Genomic DNA, 21,119 nt, shown 5'->3' on the forward strand with positions numbered 1-21,119 from the left:
TCCTCATGGCTTTACGAAAACTCCTTACGTGCAGCTGCCTATCTATCCCATCCCCATTGAAAGTTTCTGGGTCCCCAAATGCAGTGCAGTGACATGAGTGACGCCTTATGCATCCTGCACTGCAGAGGGGACCAAGGTCTCTGGACTGGTGCAGGGGATGAGAAGCGATGAAGTGGGTCTAGTGCCAATGGGTTGCTGAAGGGCGGAAACTCTGCCAGTGATAGGGGCCAGCTCGGAGCAAAGCACTCCCCGCATGCTCCTCTGTGTCCCGCTGACCCCATCTTGCACTCAGAATGGACGCCACACCAGGAGCTCTGTTGGATGCTCGGTAATTGAAAGAATGGGAAACACAAGTCAAGGAGAGGAAAACCAGCAGATTTTCGTTGCCTGTATTTGTATTTCAGAAGATTTCCTGGTTGTGATTGTAAGGTAAAATGAACTAATCAAATATTAATAGCCATGGGTGATGATAATTTGCTTCAAGGTGTTTATTCATCAATTAGAGTTTAGCACAGTGCCTGAAATATAGCTAGCCAGGAAGCACGCAGTCGCTATAGTTTAAAATACGCCAGTAAAAATAAACAGTGATGAATAAAATTGTATATACAAGCATTTTTCATGCCAGTGAAGCCTGTTCTAAAAATCAGACTCGTTTTTACTGACCTGAAGCACAATGTCTTTACGAATTCCGTGCTGGGGCCATTTCAGTTGACCTAAATGACTACCTATTCGATGGACCAGAGAGAGGCAGGGAGATTGTATGAACATTGCCTAGGATGGATTTGCTGGATCTGCTGTGGGCAGGAGGCTGGACTGTCCCTTCCTTGCTGTTTGGGAATATGTGTTTTCTCTCTTTCCACTTTCACAAAACCCTTGGAGAGACTTTGATCTGGGGTTGGTTGTTTGGATTTTGTTCATTTCAGAGGAAAGTGCTCTCGAGCTTGAAACCTTTTATAGAACATAATTTTTTTATTATATTTTCTACTCATGGTGTACAATATTATGTGTATACACATGCTACATTGCCTTTTATAATTTCCCTTATTGATAAAGTCCTTGGAAAAAAAAATTAACAACTATGTAAACATTATTAACACTGTAAATTAATTGATGACCCCAAATTTAGCTTAAGATAGTCTAAGATAATGTACCAAAGTAGAAAACTGCCCTTAGAAAATATGGTATCACCTACAGCTGAGACTTGAAGTTACTTCATTACCATGCATGCTGTTGTCCAACAAAGGGACACCCAACAGAACCACTGAGTCTGAAGTATGGAAGAGTTTGGGTTATTTTTCAAAGTTTTTCATATTTCAACTTGATGTAATGCAGAGTACTAACCATATAATTGCCAATATTTAAATGTTTGTGAATGTAAATTTATGTGAACCAAGCTTTGCAAAAGGCTCTGATACTCTCTGGAGAGCTCATCTTTGTGCCTGCAGAGTAGAGTGCTAATCAACACAGATGATGAGTTGATGGCAGATATTTCAGCACGCAATAACTCTTAAAATCACATGTTCTAGGATATTTCAGATAAGCTCTGTTGATATCATTAAGATACAAGAACTACACGACTTCAGAGGTGGCTAAGTGGTGGCAATTATGATCTTAATAAGGACAATCAATCTTCTAGTGATAATGCATTCTTGCCTTAGAGCACTTAGGTTCTCTCTATCTACCTGTCAAAAGACATTCATGAAAAAAATAAAGAACTAAAAAATTATACTGTACACATGAATGTATGATAGATAATGTTTTTTATTTTGACAAAAACATTTTATTCTAATGCCAAGGATTTTCCCAGTGTTTGTGTTCCAATTTTCGGATGCATTGGCAAAATAAAGTAACAGTGAAATCAGGAAAAAATGTAAACCATCTCTGTCTTCCATCATGATTATGACTGATTTTACTCATCATTTGAGGTACAGATCAGATGCAAAATAACACAGAACTGTGAATACTGATGACATCACCTGGGAAGTTTCTTTATAGCGTATAAGGAACAGCGCACATTGGCAAGCAATTCTTTATTATTCAATTCTCTGAGCAAAAATTAACTTATTTCCAAATAAAATTGTATGTGTTTGGAATAGAATTTCCTTTACTGTGAAGTTCGCAATCTTTTTATTTTCTGCTGATTTCTGAGCACATTCCAAATTTCTCTTTGAAAATGTGTTCATAACATTTCTGAACGAAGGATCATTCCCCATATGACACATCACCTGTTCCCTTCCCTACTTCTTGCATTTTTCAGCGAGTCCTCAGCAAACCCTGACGGACCCAGCTGTGATGTTGACAAGATCTCCTTGATCATCTCCCGTTGGGTTCAATCTCATTGTTTTCAGGCAAGGCTTCAGCATCTGCTCTTTCCCCTCCCCCTTCCCCCCCTCCCCGCCCCCCCTCTTCCAAATCCTAGATGTCTGCAGATCTATATGAGTTAGAGGCAGAATTATTCCAAGGTCTCTTATTTGTATCACAGAGATGCTAAGGGGTCAGCAGTTACACAGTTCAGACAGCCACTGCTATGCCTGGAGGCTGCTAATGCCCAAGATAATCCTTGGTAGTCCCTTAGGTAGTTTTTCAGTCTTTACTCCAAGGGTTTAGGCATGCACGATGTGTACAATTCACACTTTGATGTCATCTCTCGTTGTTAGAACTGCTCCAGGTAAAACCACTTCATTCTCCTTTGCTCTTTAACAAGCCTGTTGCAGCTCCTTTTTAGCACTAGAGAATTTTTGGCAAGTTTATCTATCAGCAAGTTATCTAGATACACACACACAATTCCTGTTCTTATCACAAAGGATGTTCTTGTTGTTTTCCTCCAAACTTGGCTTCTGGATTATGAGGAAGTTACAGCTTGGTGGAACTTTTTATTCGTCAGATTCCTTGTGACCTGCTCACTGGGGCCAGTAGAGCCGTGAGAGCTCAAGAAGCAAAGACTTTTTTTCCCCAAAAAGCACAAATGGCTGTTGATGCATTGCATTTCCCATTTCAGAATACATATCACTCTCAGTCTCAGACTATCCCCTTTTGCCCACTTTACTCTGGTATGCAAGCAGCAGCGATCTCAGCAATAATAAACTTCCGTGTCAGTAGATGATTTCTCAGAGCAGCAGGCATCTTCTTGTTCTTCTTATTTGCACCTGGCATTTGCATGTCTGCAGCTAATGCAACACAGTTAATTAGCACTGTACATCTACTTCACTTTCTAAAGTGCTTATTTTAGAAGAAAATCCTTTATTCTGTCTCTCATAGAGGAGCCTGATGATTTCATAGATATTTCTGCCTTCAGTCACTGTTGTCATAGAATCATAGAATAGTTTGTGTTGGAAGGGACCTTCAAAGGTCATCTAGTCCAACCCCCCTGCCATGAGCAGGGACATCTTCAACTAGATCAGGTTGCTCAGAGCCCCGTCCAGCTTGGCCTTGAACGTCTTCAGGGATGGGGCATCTACCACCTATCTGGGCAACCTGTTCCAGCATTTCACCACCCTTTTAGTAAAAAAAAAAAAATCCTTATATCTCGTCTGAATCTCCCCTCTTTTACTTTAAAACCCTTACCCTTTGTCCTACTGTAACAGGTCCTGCTAAAAAGTCTGTCCCCATCTTTCTTATAAGACCCCTTTAAGTACTGAAAGGCCTCAATAAGGTCTCCCTGGAGCCTTCTCCAGGCTAAATAACCCTAACTCTCTCAGCCTTCCGTCATAGGAGACGTGTTTCACCTCTCTGATCATTTTTGTGGCCCTCCTCTGGACCCACTTGAATAGGTCCATATCTTGCTTATTTGGTACAACCCAAAAGTCCTAATTTTTTCACTGTAAGAAAGCCAGGGCATTTCTGAGGACACTGACTATGAAGTATTGCACTCTCATTCAATTCTTTGGTCATGTCCAAGTATGGTATATGATTGCGGAATTGGGCATCTCTCAGAACTTATATCAATATTTAACATGAAGTGGTATTAGGGTTTTCTGTAATTATGTGAACCATAAAGGTCTTCTGTGCTTACTTGGCAGGGGATGGACAGGCTCTCTATTTTTTCTCCTTAGCTTCACAGAGATGACATTTACACTTTGGAAATAAAAATTGTACAAGCTATAAAATGCATTAAAAAATCACAACCACCACGTATTTCTGAGCAGTAATAGTAGAAGTGCAAACAAAATTGGTATTTTGGCAACCAGTTGTTATTTCAGGCATTGTCTTTGGGAAACCACTTTCGTGCAAAGGTTGAGCCTTCATTCCCCAGCTCACGGACCAAGTGCTATTTGATCACATTACAAGGTGAGGCTTGTACACTGCTGCAACCTGTGACACTGCAGCTCCATGGATCTCCTCCCCTCCCACACTCACTGCTGGCATTCTTCCTAAATTTTAATAAATGAAAAGGTTTTAGCGAGTGTGGGCTGATAAAGCCTGAAGCAGTCACTGTCACCCGTCTGCCTCCAGCCCTTCTGGAGCACCCGGGACAGACTGACGCGAAACCCAGTCGGTACCGAGCCGGGCCCAGGCACAACGTTTACCTGGAGGCAGCGTCGGGCGGCTGTTTTCCCCCAGCGATCCCCGCCGCCTTCCCGCTCCGCCGGGTGCCCGCACCGCCCCGTCGGGCCGGGCCCCGCCCGAAAGCCCGAACCGGGCGGGGGGGCGGGGACTGGAGGGGCGTGGCTGAGAAAGACCCCTCCCCTAGGCGGTAATCATTGGTGGAGGCTGTGGGGGGCCCGCCCAGGGGCGGGTCCGGGGCGGGCGGGACGGGCGGCTCTGCCCGCCCCACAGAGCCGGGCCGGGGCTGGAGCCGCCGCCGCCGCCGCCGCCGCGGGAGGGCGGGAGGGAGGGAGCGACCGGGACGTGGGGCAGCGCCATGGCCGAGAAGTACGACGTGGTCGTGGTCGGGGGCGGCATCTCAGGTGGGTCCGGGGGGGCGCGGCGCGGCCACCGGGCATCCGACGGCCTCTCTGGGGTCATCACCCCGGGAGCGGTCCCGGGGCCCGTTCTGCGCCGGGGACAGCGGGGGGACATGGGTGCCCCCGGCTGAGCAGCGCGGGGCCTGGGGGCGGCGGGTCTGGGAGTGACTTGTTCTCGCGGCTGGCCTTGGGTGATGGTCTTCGGGGGCTTCAGATACATTGGAGGGGAAAAAAAAGAAAAAGGAAGAAATATCGAGGTCGATATTTGAGGACGTATCCTCTTCTTTTTGCATTGACGAGTACTTCGTGCTCACCAGAAGAGAATTCATAGGAAAACTGACTTCATAAATGTCCACAGGTGTAGGAGAATGCAGGGATACAGGCTGGGATTTCTGCATCACAGGAAATATGATATTTTTAAATTATGGGGGGTTTAGGTTGAGCTTGCAGTGCTGGTGCTTGTATTCTTTTGATAAATACTGCAGAAAGTCATCTGGGAATCTCTGTAAAAACACATTGGGTTTTGTTACTGTGAGCTGTACTCCATAGACAGCCAAATTCTCCTGATGCAATGGACTTGGAAAAGTACTTTCCAAAATACTATTCAGATTCAGGTCTATTTTAACACTAGCAAGTGCATTGTGGCTTCTGATTGTTGTCCTTAAAAATTAAGTAATTATTCTTATGGAACCTGATGATACCTAGGATGAGAATGTTGGTATGTTGGATAAAATCTGTGTTTGGTTTGTCCACCAGATAAACACTGTGTTAGCAGCTTTGGCCAGGTTTCACTTTTCAGGGAGTGTTTACTTCACTAGTGATTCAGAAAAGATGAGTTATTTGACTGAGTGACTTCAGTGATACTACAGCCATTATTGCTACAGCTAAAATTAGTTTTTATTAGGACTGAGAAGGTGTCCTTTAATCTGCAGTGTATTAATAAACAAACCAGCAAATTGTTTATTTAATTGCATGATTTCACTTGCGAAGACAACAATAATTGTTTAAATAATTATTTGTGATAGTGTAATTATATAAATAATCTGTAGTATCGCTGAACAGAAAGAAAGATTTTGGACCCAGCTTTCTTGCTTTTTAGTTTTACCAGATGCCTGGGTGTTTTCCTGCTAGCACAAGCATTTGGTCTTTGTCTTTAAGGTTCCTGTAATGCACAGAGTGCCCTTAGGGAATTACCACCCATACTGTGGGCAGCTCATGGCAACCTGATCTTAGTATGGTTATTAGGACTCTTGGGAAGCTCTTTTTCCGTTTAGGATACCTTGCTCCTCCAGCTTTCCAACCTATAGCAGTGTTTCGGAAAACGCATTGAGCAATTCTAAGTGATATCTTGCCTCACTGGTACAAGAATCAGTAAGATACTTCAGAACACTTACGCCTTGGACTAAAGCCTGGTGTGGGGTCTGAAATGGAGCCAAACAGGAAATTTCAAGGCGTTACAGTCCCAGAAAATTTGTCAGTGGTATTAGGAAGACAAATAAACATGTCACAGCACTCTTGGGGTACAGGAACATTTTTCTTGCCAATGGAAACCCTTATGTCATACCAGTGGCATAGAAATTGGTCTTTGCCTATTATGAATTAGAACTGACATCATTTTAAGAAAGCAGCCTTTGAAAAATGAACAATTAATGCTTTATTTCATAATTAATCCATCTTTGTAATTCCTATCAGCTCTTAGTTTGTTTTGCTTTTCACACAGCTTCTCTATCGTTATTGTTCCTGTACAAATACACCTACACCTCAGTTCTGTAAGAGGTTAGACAGGGCTGCTTTCTGGTCTTAAAAAAAAGTAATCTGCATCTACAATTTTGGTTCTGGTGAGACAAATAGTAAGACACACTCCGGTATGGACAGGGTTTTGCCTTCTAAATGTCTCTGACTCCAGTCTTGACTTGCTGCTGCTTATTTATCTGAAGATATATTTGAAATTGCCTCATCTGATAAGATTACTGTCTTCTCTCCTTCTACTATATTTTTAAATACTCATTACCTGATACTTGCAGGAAAGGATGAAAAACTTTGGCATAAACTGGTTCTTTACTAGGAACACATGAAATGTGTTTCAGGTATAAGCATGCTACTTGTTATATTGTAGGCTTCCCAGTGGTAAGATTGTGGCTTTTAAAAATATTTGTACAAGATTTGGAAAATGAAGCTCAAATCCTGACTGGCATCTCTGGAGATATCTATTCCTTAATTTGAAGCATGGTCATGAGAGCCAGTTTCTGTACAGCCTAAGGCACAGGTCTCACCCATGCTCCTGGTCTCTGTACCCACGTGTCTGTACGTGGCCCTTCACAGAGACACAGAACCCGCTCTGCCTGTAGGAAGCTGCAACCTGGGAATGGAGGGACCTTCTGCAAAGAGTGCTTCACAGCAGGGAAGCTCTTGGAAGATGAACTTGGCTCTGGTGGCATCTACTGCTGAGATTTGTCTGCTGTACCCCATGGAATCATGTCTGAACTGTCCAGATGGCATCAGCAAGTACGTTTGGACCCCTACAGAGAGGGAACTGCAGAGCTTAGGCTAGATTCCTCTTTTTATATGGGCGTGCATGTTAAAAATGTGGATGGTGGCCAGGAAAGCCCCCAGGCACATGTGTGTATCATTCTTACTGGATAGTGTCCCCTATAGCACAGTTAATATTAATTATAACATTTTATACTCAAACATATTAGATAAACTGATGCCTGAAGTTAAAGACTTTCCCTATACCCACGGGGGGTTCTTGTTTGTATGCCCTGAATATTGCTCCCATTTTCTATTTATAGAGGTTTTCTACTGAAATGAAGAGGGTGTTCTGGCTTGAATTGATTTTGACCTTTTTCTTCTGCATTTGCTTTCCTGTGCATGTTTCTTAAACACAATAAGCTGACAGCCTGTGATGTGCCATGGACGCTTGTCTGATCAGTTGGCAGGACTGTAACCCTGACATCTCATCAGACAGTCCTCTGATGCTTGGGTTAAGGGGCTACATTAGTTGAGGACTAGGAGATTGTCAACCTCTGTGTGGACTAACTACTGTATTGACAGTTTCCAGAAGCTGTCCGTTTTATGTAGCAAGTCACTGCCATACTTATGACACATCATCCCCGTCCCAGCTCCATTACCCATTCCCCAAGCTAAGACCATAATTACAGGGAAATTCAGATTTTGGCTCCATAGCCCTAGGATAGGGCATACCCGCTTGCTCTGAGACAAGACATGGGTTGTAAGGAGGTCTGGGATGCTCTGTCACTCCTTGGTAACTGCTCATTAACAACTGGGCAGCATTAAGTGCTTGGAGAGTTTTGACAGAAACCTCAGATATTTCAGCTTTTGAGATCTAGAAAATGGCTACTGCTTACCTGGAACCTGTAATTCCTCAAAACTTTCTAACTGACCTTATTGGGGCATATTTTCACATGGATAACAAAATGTGCTACCTCCTTGCCAAATTTCAAGTTGCTGCTAGAACTTCCAAAATAGGGGGAAAAAAAGCCAACAGTTTTCAAAATCAAAGAAGAATGATTGTTTCCTGAACATTTAGAAATAGCCAGCCAATTTTGACTAAGATTTTCCAGAGGGGAAAAAAAAAAAAAAAAAAAAAAAAGGATCAGCTGGAAAAATACACTCTGAAAATTCAAGCTTAAGTAGTTCAAAAGTTGACAAAAAAAAACCCCAAAACAATGTAAGCAAAACACCCCAGCTTTTTCAACATGAAGCTTATGGTACATTCACATGCCAGCCTCATCTTACACGTGAATTTCGGACACTGGAAGCCCAGTTTATCAAAAGATGGCATGGAGAATTTAAAATGTTTGTCTACGTAATGCAAACCAGAGACACGTCAGATAAGAATTATGTCCAGAAGCTTGTATGCAAGTATTTTTTGGAAGAAATTTCAGCACATCATGTTACAAACAGAAGACACAAAGGAAACACAGCCATAATTGAAACTTGCACTGCAGATTATCATTCTTTGACACGGGCAGTTCTTATTTCCAAATAAAACCACACTTGTTCTTAGCTCAAAACAGGGAGATCTGATGGCTCAACAAAATAGACACACAGATTTGCCAGCCACATGCAGGAAACAGCACTGTTTTCTGTTACACTTACAGAGCGGTCCCAGGGCCACAAATTGTAGGAGAATCTGGGTTGTAAAAATAGTAGTAATTAGTCTTTATATTGAAACAAAACATATGCTATACTATTAAGGGTTGGTTTTTTTTTTCCCCTCTTCATGGAAGAGCACTATGCGTTGGCATCTCCTGCTCCCTGGTATGTGATTGACAGCTCTACCACTTGAGCTACCTACGCATTGGCTGTAGTCTCTGAGAAAGACTGAATGATGAGGAAACGCAGATTTTCCTTGCTTGCTATAATGGCACCACAACTTATGTTGTATACTGCTCTGTTTGTTATGACAGCATGCCAAGCTGCTGGTGGGTGGTAGTGTCAGATAAACTGTCAAGTACACAGTTACTGGTAGAAGATATAATCAGCCCCACCTGTGTAAATCTAGGGTAGTTTTCAGTAGATTTTTTTTCTAGTGTTACTTCTAAATTTACCCAGAATTTGACTTGTAGGAATGTCATAGCTGTTTCCTAAAATGTATCCTGTGTTCATCTCTTTACATCTGCCCTGTGCTGGGCTCTGGCTACCCTGTTTCTTCCATTTCTTTCTAGATCCAAGAGGAAAGCTAATAATTGGTGATAATATTGTCACTTGATACCAGAAATTCCTGTAAGCCATTTTTTTGGGGATGCAGAAATAAATATAAATGTTTGACAGAGCTCTCAGTTCCCCATGTACTGCTTGCAAGCTGACTGCCGTTATGCGAATAGTTTACAGCAGGAACAAAACAATCAGACCCCTATATAAAATGTAATAGATGTTATGTACAATACTCACAAATAAGCAGAAATACCAGTTTCCATTTGCCATCTTCTACATAATATGTTCTAATCTTTTGCTCCTAAACATGCAAAACCTTATGATGTGGGGCATGGATTTTGGTTAAGACACTCCTTTGTGTTATGCTCAGTGCTAGATGTTTAGTTTTGGCCAAAATATGGTTGTGATGTGTTCATTATACAACCAGATGTAGAAATATTATTTTTTTCTTCATCTTTCATCATATTCTTTGTGTGGTTTTCTATGGCATATGCATCATTTAAAAACATTGTCTAAACCAGGGGGTACCCTGTAGAGTCACAGCGGCTTCTGCTCCTGAGTGAAGAATGTGTCAGGTTTGTTTCTGGCAAAAACACAGTGTACACTACCATGATTCATAGGTTAGCAAATTCAGAGCTCCTAAGAGAGCGCTGTAAACCTATGGTTTATCCTCGAGGAACAGATTTTGCACCATGCCTCAGGCTTAGGTGAAAGGTGTTGAAAGGTAGGAAAGAGTATTAGGTAGGAAAGAGTATTAGCTTGGTAGGTCTGAAGTTTTAAGAGTGTGATTTACTACAGCTAGCTAAAGAAATAGCCAAGTAGTTAGGACAGGTCTCTAAATATTCTAGTGTAACAAAACCAGGAATGGGACAGATATTATGTCTTTCCCAGGAATACCAGTGCTGATGTTCTTGATATTTGTGGTAATGATCTTGTTCAGTTTTGCAGCAACATTTTTTCACATACGTATTTAGCTGAAGATCACCAATTAACTGGCAAGAATTTATTCTGCATACTGACCAAAACAGATATCAACAGTTAGAAAATGTGCATAATTATCTTAGATGTTTTCATAAAGTAGAAGGAATCAAACCATCATCATTTTAACTGGTGCTACTCGTTTTAATATGTAAGGGGAAGGAAGATGCTCCATTTCTAACCCTGTGCTTATACTAGTTAACTTTTTTCTGCCTTTGTTTTGGGGGGCAGGAGGACAGTTTTTCTGGGGAAGAGTTGTTTACTGCAATGGGCTCCGGGCTTGAAAATCACAGTGCGGGGGTACGGAGAAGTAGATTCAGCCTCGGGATACAATTCCTTCTTCCTGCCCACTGTGTTTCTGTTAACATTGCCCATGAGAATCTGTCTTTGTGCCCTTCAGAACAAGGCTTGCGTCTGTTGAAAGTGTTTAGACAGTAGCACCATTGAAAGCAGTTAGAGTGGCTTCATCTCGGTTGGACAATGTACTCTGTAATAGAAAATATTTATTCTCTTTTGGTTGAAATATCTGGTGAATCAACTGGATTATTTTTGATGGGGCGGGGGGGAAGGAATTTACTAAAAAGAAATGGAAAACATTTACCTGAAAATTACAAAATAAATAAATGCAAACTCATCCCCGCTATCAAGTATTCTACAACAAGGATTGTGAAAGAACATATGGAAAGATAAAATACAGTTTCTGACAAACAGAAACTTAGTGATGTTATGCTATTGGGCAACACTGAAGTAGAAATGAGTGTAGACTTGTGATCTGCACTGTATATTCCTGCTGTTTTGTGCAAATTTAAGGGGCTGTAATTTAATCAATACGTTTTTTTCATTTTCAGTGGCATTTTTAAGACTTCAAATCCTTAGTCTGTCAAGGAAAACAGTTCTTTCATTCTTACTCTGTTGTTGTTGCCCATTAGTGATTTCTCTGGTCAGTTTGATGTAACTGAGTACATTTTAACTATATTTTTAAATTTATTTAAGTACTATCATGTGTACAAAAATGCCAATGAAAAGAAAATCGGAGGGTGGGGGAGAAGGAGAAGAAGGAGGTGAGGGAGGTTTTACCCTACAGTCATAGTAGAAATGTTTTGTGTCTCTTAATTGACAGGTTCATGTTTACTTGGCAAAGAGACTTCTAGTTGAATAATGAGAGCTGATTCAAAGGTGACTGTTGCCAGATTTAATTACTCAATTGTGTTTGGAAAAAGTTAAGTCTTCCATCAGGAAAGCAGTAAAATTAATTGGAACATTAGCATGCTGTTACAGTGGAACTTTAATAAGGATATATCAACAGTTGTCTCACTTTACTGATGTATTATGAGAAAAAAAAAGTTTAAAAAGTATTCCCCTGCTAAGATTAGAAAAATGTAGCGATTTTCCAGAAAGATTTTTTTTTTCCTTATGTTATTCAGTTAAAGCCTGCTAGAACAGTGCAATAATGGGTTAGTAGTTAATCACACAATGTAATTCTCCCACTCCATGTGCAGTATGGTGGATTAACAAGGATTTTACAAAGGAATGTTGTATTAATTTGGTTTTGGTAAACTTTCAACCCGATGGTGGGTGCATAAAAGGCAAATGCACTTTGTCAAAGAAGCTAGCAAGTAAGGAAGCAACGTACCTAGAAAACCAGCAGACAGTTACCTTTTCAGTAGTAACAGGTAATTTTCTCTGCATTTGTTTTGGTGTGCTTAATGTAATACGTATGTAGTGGCTTCAGTTTGAAGGGTTAAAAGGTTAATGGTGTCAGAATATCATCACTCTCCTTCACTGCCCTTCATTACCCTGTATGGCTACTGCTCTGGCATGTTTTGGAGATGCTCAGCATACATCATGTAAGAAGTGCTGTCTGGGAAAGATGCTGGTGATTTTTGCTTCCAGTCATGGTATGTCAGTGAATCTATTTGATGTACTGGATTTACAGAGCCTAGATTTTGAAAAGCAGAATCACTATACTATTACTGTAGAGTTACTATCACACTTTCAGCCTCACCTCCATCCCTGGAAAGGTGATGGAACAGTTCATTCTGGACATCATCTCCAAGCATGTGGAGGAAAGGAAGGTTATCAGGAGTAGTCAGCATGGATTCACCAAAGGGAAATCATGTTTGACCAACCTGATTGCCTTCTATGGTGGTATGACTGGCTGGGTAGACGAGGGGAGAGCAGTGGATGTTGTCTACCTTGACTTCAGCAAGGCTTTCGACACTGTCTCTCACAACATCCTCATAGGCAAGCTCAGGAAGTGCGGGCTGGATGAATGCACCGTGAGATGGATCATGAACTGGTGGGATGGCAGAGCTCAAAGGGTTGTGATCAGTGGTGAAGAATCTGATTGGAGGCCTGTAGTTAGTGGGTTTCCCCAGGGGTCAGTGTTAGGTCCAGTCCTGTTCAACCTGTTCATCAATGACCTGGATGAAGAGACTGAGTGCACCCTCGGCAGGTTTGCTGATGATACCAAACTGGGTGGAAGGGTCGACACACCAGAAGGCTGTGCTGCCATTTAGCGAGACCTGGACAGGCTGGAGCACTGGGCAGAGAAGAACCTGATGAAGTTCAACAAGGGCAAGTGAAGGGTCCTGCACCTGGGGAGGAATAACTCCAGGCACCAGTACAGGTTAGGGGCGGACCTGCTGGAAAGCAGCATTGTAGGGGAAGGACTTGGGAGTTCTGGTTGTCAACAGGTTGACCATGAGTCGACAATGTGCCCTTGTGGCCAAGAAGGCCAACGGTATCCTGGGGTGCATTAACGAGAGTGTGACCAGCAGGTTGAGGGAGGTTGTCCTCCTCCTCTACTCTGCCATGGTGAGGCCACATCTGGAGTACTGCGTCCAGTTCTGGGTTCCCCAGTTTAAGAAGGACAAGGAATTACTGGAGGGAGTCCAGCAGCAGGCTACGAAGATGAGTAGGGGCCTAGAGCACCTTTCTTATAAGACTAAGAGAGCTGGGTCTGTTCAGCCTGGAGAAGAGAAGGCTTAAAAGGGATCTCATCAATGTTTATAAATATCTCAAGGACGGGTGTCAAGAGGATGGGACGGGACTCCTTTCAGTGGTGCCCAACAATAGGATGAGGGACAATGAGCACACACTGAAGCACAGGAGGTTCCATCTGAATATGAGGAAAATCTTCTTTACCTTGAGATTACCAGAGCACTGGCGCAGACTGCCCAGAGAGGTTGTGGAGTCTCCTTCTCTGGAGACATTCAAACCCCATCTGGACACATTCCTGTGTAATCTGCTCTAGGTCAACCTACTTTAGCAGGTGGGTTGGACTAGATAATCTCCAGAGGTCCCTTCCAACCCTAACCATTCTGTAACTGTTCTGTAACCCTAGTATTGAGGCAACTTGGAATTACTCTCATAAACACTAGTCTGATAAAGGCTTCCTTAAAAATAGGGAAATATTTCCCACATTATGGGTCTGAATTGGGAAGCAAGCTCAGATGTCTTAAGTCCCAGTCTTGTGCAGTATCTGTAGAGTTGAACATTTCTCTCCTATGAGGTTGAGACATGCTTTGTTTTATTTTCCATCAGACTACATACAAAATTCAGTATTGTTCAACATCTCTGTTTCAGCCATGGTCTATGTCTGGTAGTCTGCAGATTGGCATAAATTCATCTTAGTTTCCTTTTTTTTTTTTTTTAAACTGTATATCCAGTGTTTTGATGCACTTGAAACTACTCTGCTTGATAGGATTATGACAATTTTCTGAAATGAAAGCAGCAGTAGTATGATCTGTAGCAGCAGTAATTCTGAGTCCTTGATAGCACTGCAAAATCAATAGGAACAGAGCTCTCCTGAATGGTGCCTTCAGACGGGGAGCTTGGTGTGAGATTGCCATAGAAACCCTTGTGGAAGATGTGTAAGTCATCTTGCCTTGTTTATTCTCATCTAATAACAAGTGAATTTCTACAGCCAGATACTTCAAATGAGACATGGTTTTGGCAGTCTCCTTTCATCTTTCTGAGGCAAGTAATCTATTTCTAATTCATAGAATTAGAGTAATATCTGGAAAGAGCATGGCCAGTGATTCGGAGTGGTTTGCAGCTTTATCTCTAGGCTACACTTGGAGGAGGTGGAGGAAGCAATGGGGCACAACAGAAGCCTCAGCTGTGACAGACATGTCTGTGGTGCAGTCATACAGGAATACACAGGTGCCTTTTGAAATACCTGGCATGAGTCTTGGCTGTGGCCTGAGACATCACAGCCCAGTACTGGATTTGGCCCTGTATGGCGTGCTCGCAGGTCATGGTGGATATCCACAATATCAGCCTTGAGAAAAGAAAGCTTACGGGAGACCTCATCACCAAGTTCCAGTATTTAAAGGGTGGCTACAAAGAAGACGGAGACTCTCTTTTTACAAGGAGTCACACTGAAAAGACAAGGGGCAATGAGTGAAAGTTGCTCCTGGGGAGATTCCGATTGGACACGAGGGAAATTTTTCACTCTGGGAACAATCAGCCATTGGAATAATCATCCCAGGGAAGTGGTGTATTCCCCAAGGTCAGACACTTTCGAGACTCCACTGTACAGGGTACTGTCCAGGCTGTGCTTTTGCCAAGAAAGGGTGGACCAGATGATCCTTGTGGACCTTTCCAACCTGGTGTTCTATGATTTTATGAATATCCTAGGGCCTTGTGGCTGGTATCAGAGCCGACATGCTCTGGAGGACTGTCGTTTTAGAGCAGCACTCTCACTACAGGAGGCCCTTATGGTATGAAGGTCCTGCCCTCCCCCTTGGCAGCTCCTGGAAGATGCGTGATGCCCTCTGGGGAAGTAGCGGAGGTGAGAGGCTAGCTCCATGTGGCCTGAGGGGAGCTGAGCAGGCAGGGACAGGGCAAGGAACCGCAAAGGAGAGGATCTCATTCCTTCCTGTCTCTCATTCTCACCCCATTGATCAAACAAATAAATGTTCTCTCTCTGGCATCCAGTCCTGTAGAGGGTACTGGAACAGCAACAGAAGTCTTGAAAATTCAAGTTATGGAGAAGATAAAGGCAAACTATGCCATCTATTTGGAGGTTAATTGTGTATCAAAAGCACATAGGCTTCACGACCTGTGGGATGCTTAAGATATACCTGTGGAAGCCCCTGTATCTGGTGCACTTCGGTCACACCAGAATGGAGCTGAAAAGTTGGGTTCAACAGACAGTTACATAGAGCTACTCCATGTGTAGGTGTTGTTGCTAGCCCTTCATTTTAAAAGAAACGTGTTTCCATGCTTTAAACAAAGAAACGTGTAGTAATAGTATTTTTTACCAACATATTTTGTCACGTTTTTATTTCTGAGTCGGGCTCTCTCCCAGTTGCCAGTGAGCCATCACTGTCCAAATGTATCTCTTGCCGTTTCCCAGTCTGTGTAGCTCTGAAGCCCTTTTTTGGGGGGGATCAGTGTCTACGGTGGCACTTGGGTTAACAATAATGAAACTAAAAACCTGTAAGGCTGTAATGCAAGAGGTACAGTTTAATAAGAAAACAGGTTAGAGAACCTCAGTCATGTTACAATGTGTTCTTCATCCTTTAGCAGTCCTTCTTTATTTGGGTGTATCATATAATTAAGCTATAAACCCGTAATAAGCTCAATTTCCAACCAAGTCCATTGCAACTGTTATTCTTCCTAAACAACCATGGCTTGAATATAGATACCGTATACTGCATGAAATGATAGCCTCATACAGTGAGGATTTGCATTTTTTTTTTCACACCTAGGCCAGATTTTTGCTGGTTTATGTTCCATAGGGTAACACACGAATGCACTGTGCATTTTTTCAAGACTTGTATCTACAGTAAACTTTCTTACAAAAGAATTACCCACTCATGCTGGAGTGCCCAGTGGCACTTACACAGAATAGAGAAATTCAGGCTTTTATTTTATACATGTAGAAAATCCACTTTTTTGTGACAAAACCCACTGTATATTTTGAAAAATCATTTTTCCTCAAATTAAAAAAAATATTTGTAAGAAAATACTGCAGTTTGTGTTTGCAACATTGTAGACTTGTGTCTTTTATGTTTGTATTGGGGACAAAGAGAACATTATCACTGAAAGGATTGAAGAATTTATTACAAAAAAATTGTAAAACGTTGTCCATAGACTTCCATGTAGAAAAAAAAGAATCAAAAATTACTGAAAGAAATTAGATCAATTTATAAGATGTTTGCTTCATTGACAAATGGTTTGCATTTAAAAAAAAAAAAAAAAAAAAACCACAACAACAAAAACCAGAATATTAAATAGATGGAAGAATTAAGTATACTTCTGCTGCAGCAGCAATCTAAATAATATGGTGCAAGGATGTAAAATTATTTTTAGATGAGTATGGAAATCACGTGTATGATTTTTGTCAATGTAAGACATTTGAACTTCCTCAGTTCTGGTTTCCAGTGAATGGTATTCCACTTCCCCGTTAAAAGCTCACATGCACAGAAGTTTATGGGCGATTCTGTATTGTTCTCAGAACAGATGAGTGCACTTAATGCTGCCCAGAACAATTCCTCTCCTCTGGTCTTTTCAGATGTGCATTCTCTGTAGGCTCAGAAACAGTTGTTTTTAATCACGCTTCAAGGTAGAACAATAAACATGAATATAATATTATTATTCCTTCCTGCAGGGTATCTTGGAAGTTCTGATCAATAAGGCTGGCTTTCATATACTTAAGGAGGGGAAACAACTCCAAAGAAATAATGCCTCAATGCCAAATTGGCCTGCAGGGCAATGGGATAATCGGATTTCACAAACTCATGATTGCTTTTTACAATTTCAGCTTGCATTTGTCAAAAGCAAGGAGAACTCCTGTCCAATTGAATTTTCAGTTGTTTCTAGTACCTGCCTCACAAAGTCCCATAATTAGATGATTTTTGCTGTGACTATGATTCCTTTTATAAAGTATCTACATACAGCCTGTTTGATTGCCATGGTCAAACCCATGCTTAAAATGAATCTTGACAGTGAAGCAGGCTTTCTTTCTGCATGTGAATGAGGACAACGGATAGCAATAGAGTGGAAAGTTGATGAATGAGAGAAGTTGGAAGCCTACTTTGCTGAAACATGCCTATTTAGTGTATTGTTACTTCTATCACTTTAGCGCTGCAAGCCCCACAAGCTGGTTTCTACCTTCCTATATGCTGCACAAATGAAGAATAAGATGTGTGTCCCTTAATAATTCTGTTTTTAAAATGCCAAAATGCTAACCCGAAGGAGGAAACTTCAGTCTGTGAATGCTACTTATGGAGACAAATAGTTATAATTGCAGCTAAGCAGCAGCCACATGATTTCTGTGGTAAGACACCATGATATGTTTCTGATTTCTCTCAGGAATTTTTGAGAACAGTATTGAAATCTCTGACTTTGAAGCTTTGGTTCAGTTTTTGACCATTAATGTGGCTGATTGCTGCCACTTGCTTTAAAGCACTTCCTCTTTTTCTGGTAGGTTTGTCTGCTGCCAAATTGCTGTCTGAGTCTGGGGTCAGTGTGGTGGTTCTTGAGGCCCGGAACAGAGTTGGAGGAAGGACGTTCACTATCAGGGTAAGTGCTTCATGAGATGCTTGACTCTCACTTGTGCTGGTCTACAACATGGCAAACATCACTCCTATCTTAAAGAGGGGCAAGAAGCAGGACCCAGGGAACTACAGGTCAGTCAGCATGAACTCAATCCCTGGGAAAGTGGTAGAGCAACTAATCGTGGACACCATTTCCAGGCACGTGAAGTACAAGAAAGTTATCAGTCAGCATGAATTCACCAAGAGAAAGTCATGCTTGGCCAACTTGATAATTTTCTATGATGAAATGACTGGATGGGTAGATGAGAGAAGAACAGTGGATATTCTCTACCTAGACTTCAGTAATTCAACACTGTCTCCTGTAAGATCCTCATAGAAAAGCTGATGAAGTATGGGCTGGTTGAGCAGACAGTGAGGGGGACTGAAAACCAGCTAACAGCCTGGGCCAGAGGATTGTGATTGCTGATATGAAGTCTAGATGAAGGTCAGTAACTTGTGGTGTACCCCAGGGATCAATACTGGGTCTAGTCCTGGTAAACGTCTTCATTAATGATCTGGATGATGAAGGAACTGGAGCATCTGTCCTATGATGAAAGGCTGAAAGAACTGGGACTGTTTAGTCTGGAGAAGACTGATGGGGGATCTCATCACCGTATAGAAGGCAGGGAAGGAAGGGTGCAAAGAGAATGGAGACAGGCTCTTTTCAGTGCTACCCAGTGGCAGGACAAGAGTCAATGGGCAAAAACTGAAACACAGGAGATTCAAACTGTCTGAATACTAGGAAACACTTTTTTACTGTGTGACCAAGCACCGGCATGGGTCTCCTAGGGATGTTGTGGCATCTCCCTCCTTGGAGATATTAAAAAGCTGTCTGGATGCAGTCCTGGGCAACTGACTCTAGGTGACCTTACGAGAACAGGAGGGATTGGACCAGGTGACCTCCAGAGGCCACTTCTGATCTCAATCATTCTGTGATTCCATTGGGTTTGACATCATTAGCTAGGGTAAGAGAGGGAGAAGAGTTCGCAAAGAAGACAGGTGTATCAAGTTGCCATCTCTTTTGTCACGTAACAGAGCTCTGTTTGGACAGGTTGCATTGCAATATATGCCAGTGGGCTTCTCTTGACAGGAGGTGCTTTAAAATTGGTCCCTAAGCAACTCTGAGAGCCATCAAATGGGATTTGGGTGCCTAACCAGAAGTGTGTAGTGCCATTTTGGCTGTCCTAGGATACCTTGCCTGGCCTCCAGCTGCAAGTCTTCTGTGGGTTATGAGTCAAATTTGTCAGCCTTGCACAGAAGTCTTGGATACCTTGGGGTGTCTAAAATGGTGTTAAACATCTGTATTAAAGTAATTGAATTCCACCCACATAGTCCATACTCTTTGTCTATGGCAGGATCTGTTCTGCCTTTACAGAGTGAAACTGTCATCTGAGATAATGAGTGTCAAAGCATTTCTCTTCTCATTTCTGCCTCACTTTGCATACTGTAAGAGGCATGGTAGCTAAGAGCCCTATAAGAAGCAGCCTGAGCACAGCTAGACGTCATTACAGCTCAGACATACATTTTAACATGGCTGAAAATTATCTGAAATAACACTCCTGCTTTTAAAACTGAACCACGTCTCGATTGCCATTAACAAGCAAATGAAAGAAACAAGAAGCCACCTATGCCACAGGGCAGCATAATACAGACGTTACCTCTGCTTCCTACCCTGGAAATAAGGGAGATTTAAATTATGTCAGATGACATTGCTGGGGAACCAGAGATAAACAGTGGTGTTTCAGCAGAAATCATTGTGTGTGAAACATGGAGCATAAACACCGTCCTTCTGTGACGCTGAGAATGCCTAGCTTAAAATGCTCACTATAAACAGTCTTAAAAAGAGTTACCATCTTGGGAAATCAGCCTGCTTGTAATAATATGCGTCCCTGAAACTTTTTGCTTTCTTCCTGCTTCCCAAGTGAGTGCGATGCTTGTCTGAGGGGTGTGTGGAGCACCTTCGGTGGCAGGCATGGCTGGGTCTGCTAGCCAGAGTGCACCAGGCTAGAGCCAAGGTGTGCCGTGCTGGAAAGGAGATTACTCTCCTTGAATATTGCAGTGCAGTGCTCAGCATTTTCAGCATTAAGCCTAAGTAGATATCTACAGAGAGAAAACAAGCCTTGGTGCTGGAGATGGTTTCAACTTGAGAAATGTTTTGCAATGACAAGAAGAGTAACATGAATGCTGAAAAAGTAGGGTTAGACTTAACTAAAGTATTGATTTGGTTGGATATTTCTTCATATTGTCATGTCTTTTGTGAGACTAAAAAGCCAATACTGAAAACTATAGTGAAATTTAAATGAATTAAACCCAATTGCACACATGTGCATTACAGAGTGAAGACACTGTGATCTCTGTGTCTGTCATTACAGAGCTCAATACTGCCTACTTTTATAATAAGTCAGTCAGTACACTTTTTCTCCTGTGCATATAGTTGCAGTGCCAGCCAGTATGGAATGATACTTTCTACTTCTAGATGTTTATATTGAGGAGCTTCCCACCTAGCTTCTGATTCCTGTATTCTTTCTTTTGACAGAACGATCAAGTCAACTATGTAGATGTTGGTGGATCATATGTGGGACCTACCCAAAACCGGATTCTCCGATTGGCAAAAGAGTTGGGTATTGAGACCTATAAAGTCAATGTCAAGGGCCATACGGTCCATTATAAGGGGGTAGGTATTGCATCTTTCATTTTGAGATACCTAAAGGTATGACTGAGCTTTGGAAGTCAGTGACAGTCATTAAGGAGGTTTCATTTAAAACTTGCTTTCAGTAATCTGGTAAGCACCTGCTTGAAGTGTTGTTATTCTATTTTAACTTGGAAGTGGGATCGATGGTACTTGTTTTCTTTTGAAAAGTGTTCAGAAAATTGGACTCACAGCAGTTAAAAAATTTGGGATACATTCAATGCCTGATTGTCTTTGGACATATCCTTTAAATAATTTTTTCCTGAAATTTGGAAAATAATTGCTCTGAAATAAAAGCTATATTTAAATAAGGAAAAC

The 21,119-nt window shown here is 42.0% G+C and overlaps 1 protein-coding gene across 4 annotated transcripts in view; it reads left to right on the forward strand.

Moving 5' to 3' along the window:
* The first annotated feature begins 4,810 nt into the window (after positions 1-4,810).
* The window catches only part of LOC136002538 (amine oxidase [flavin-containing] A-like), a 56,907-nt gene continuing 40,598 nt past the window's right edge, over positions 4,811-21,119 (forward strand). For 3 of the 4 annotated variants that reach the window (XM_065657695.1, XM_065657685.1, XM_065657668.1), the window contains exons 1-3: positions 4,811-4,907; positions 18,004-18,098; positions 20,649-20,786. In XM_065657695.1, coding sequence (XP_065513767.1) covers positions 4,862-4,907; positions 18,004-18,098; positions 20,649-20,786 — 279 coding nt within the window. In that variant the 5' untranslated portion in view covers positions 4,811-4,861. Of the gene's footprint in view, positions 4,908-7,275; positions 7,410-18,003; positions 18,099-20,648; positions 20,787-21,119 lie in introns of those variants that run through there. The other variant, XM_065657677.1, reaches the window with a different exon arrangement.

Source organism: Caloenas nicobarica, chromosome 1 (assembly GCF_036013445.1).
Source record: "Caloenas nicobarica isolate bCalNic1 chromosome 1, bCalNic1.hap1, whole genome shotgun sequence".
NCBI classification, from domain to species: domain Eukaryota; kingdom Metazoa; phylum Chordata; class Aves; order Columbiformes; family Columbidae; genus Caloenas; species Caloenas nicobarica.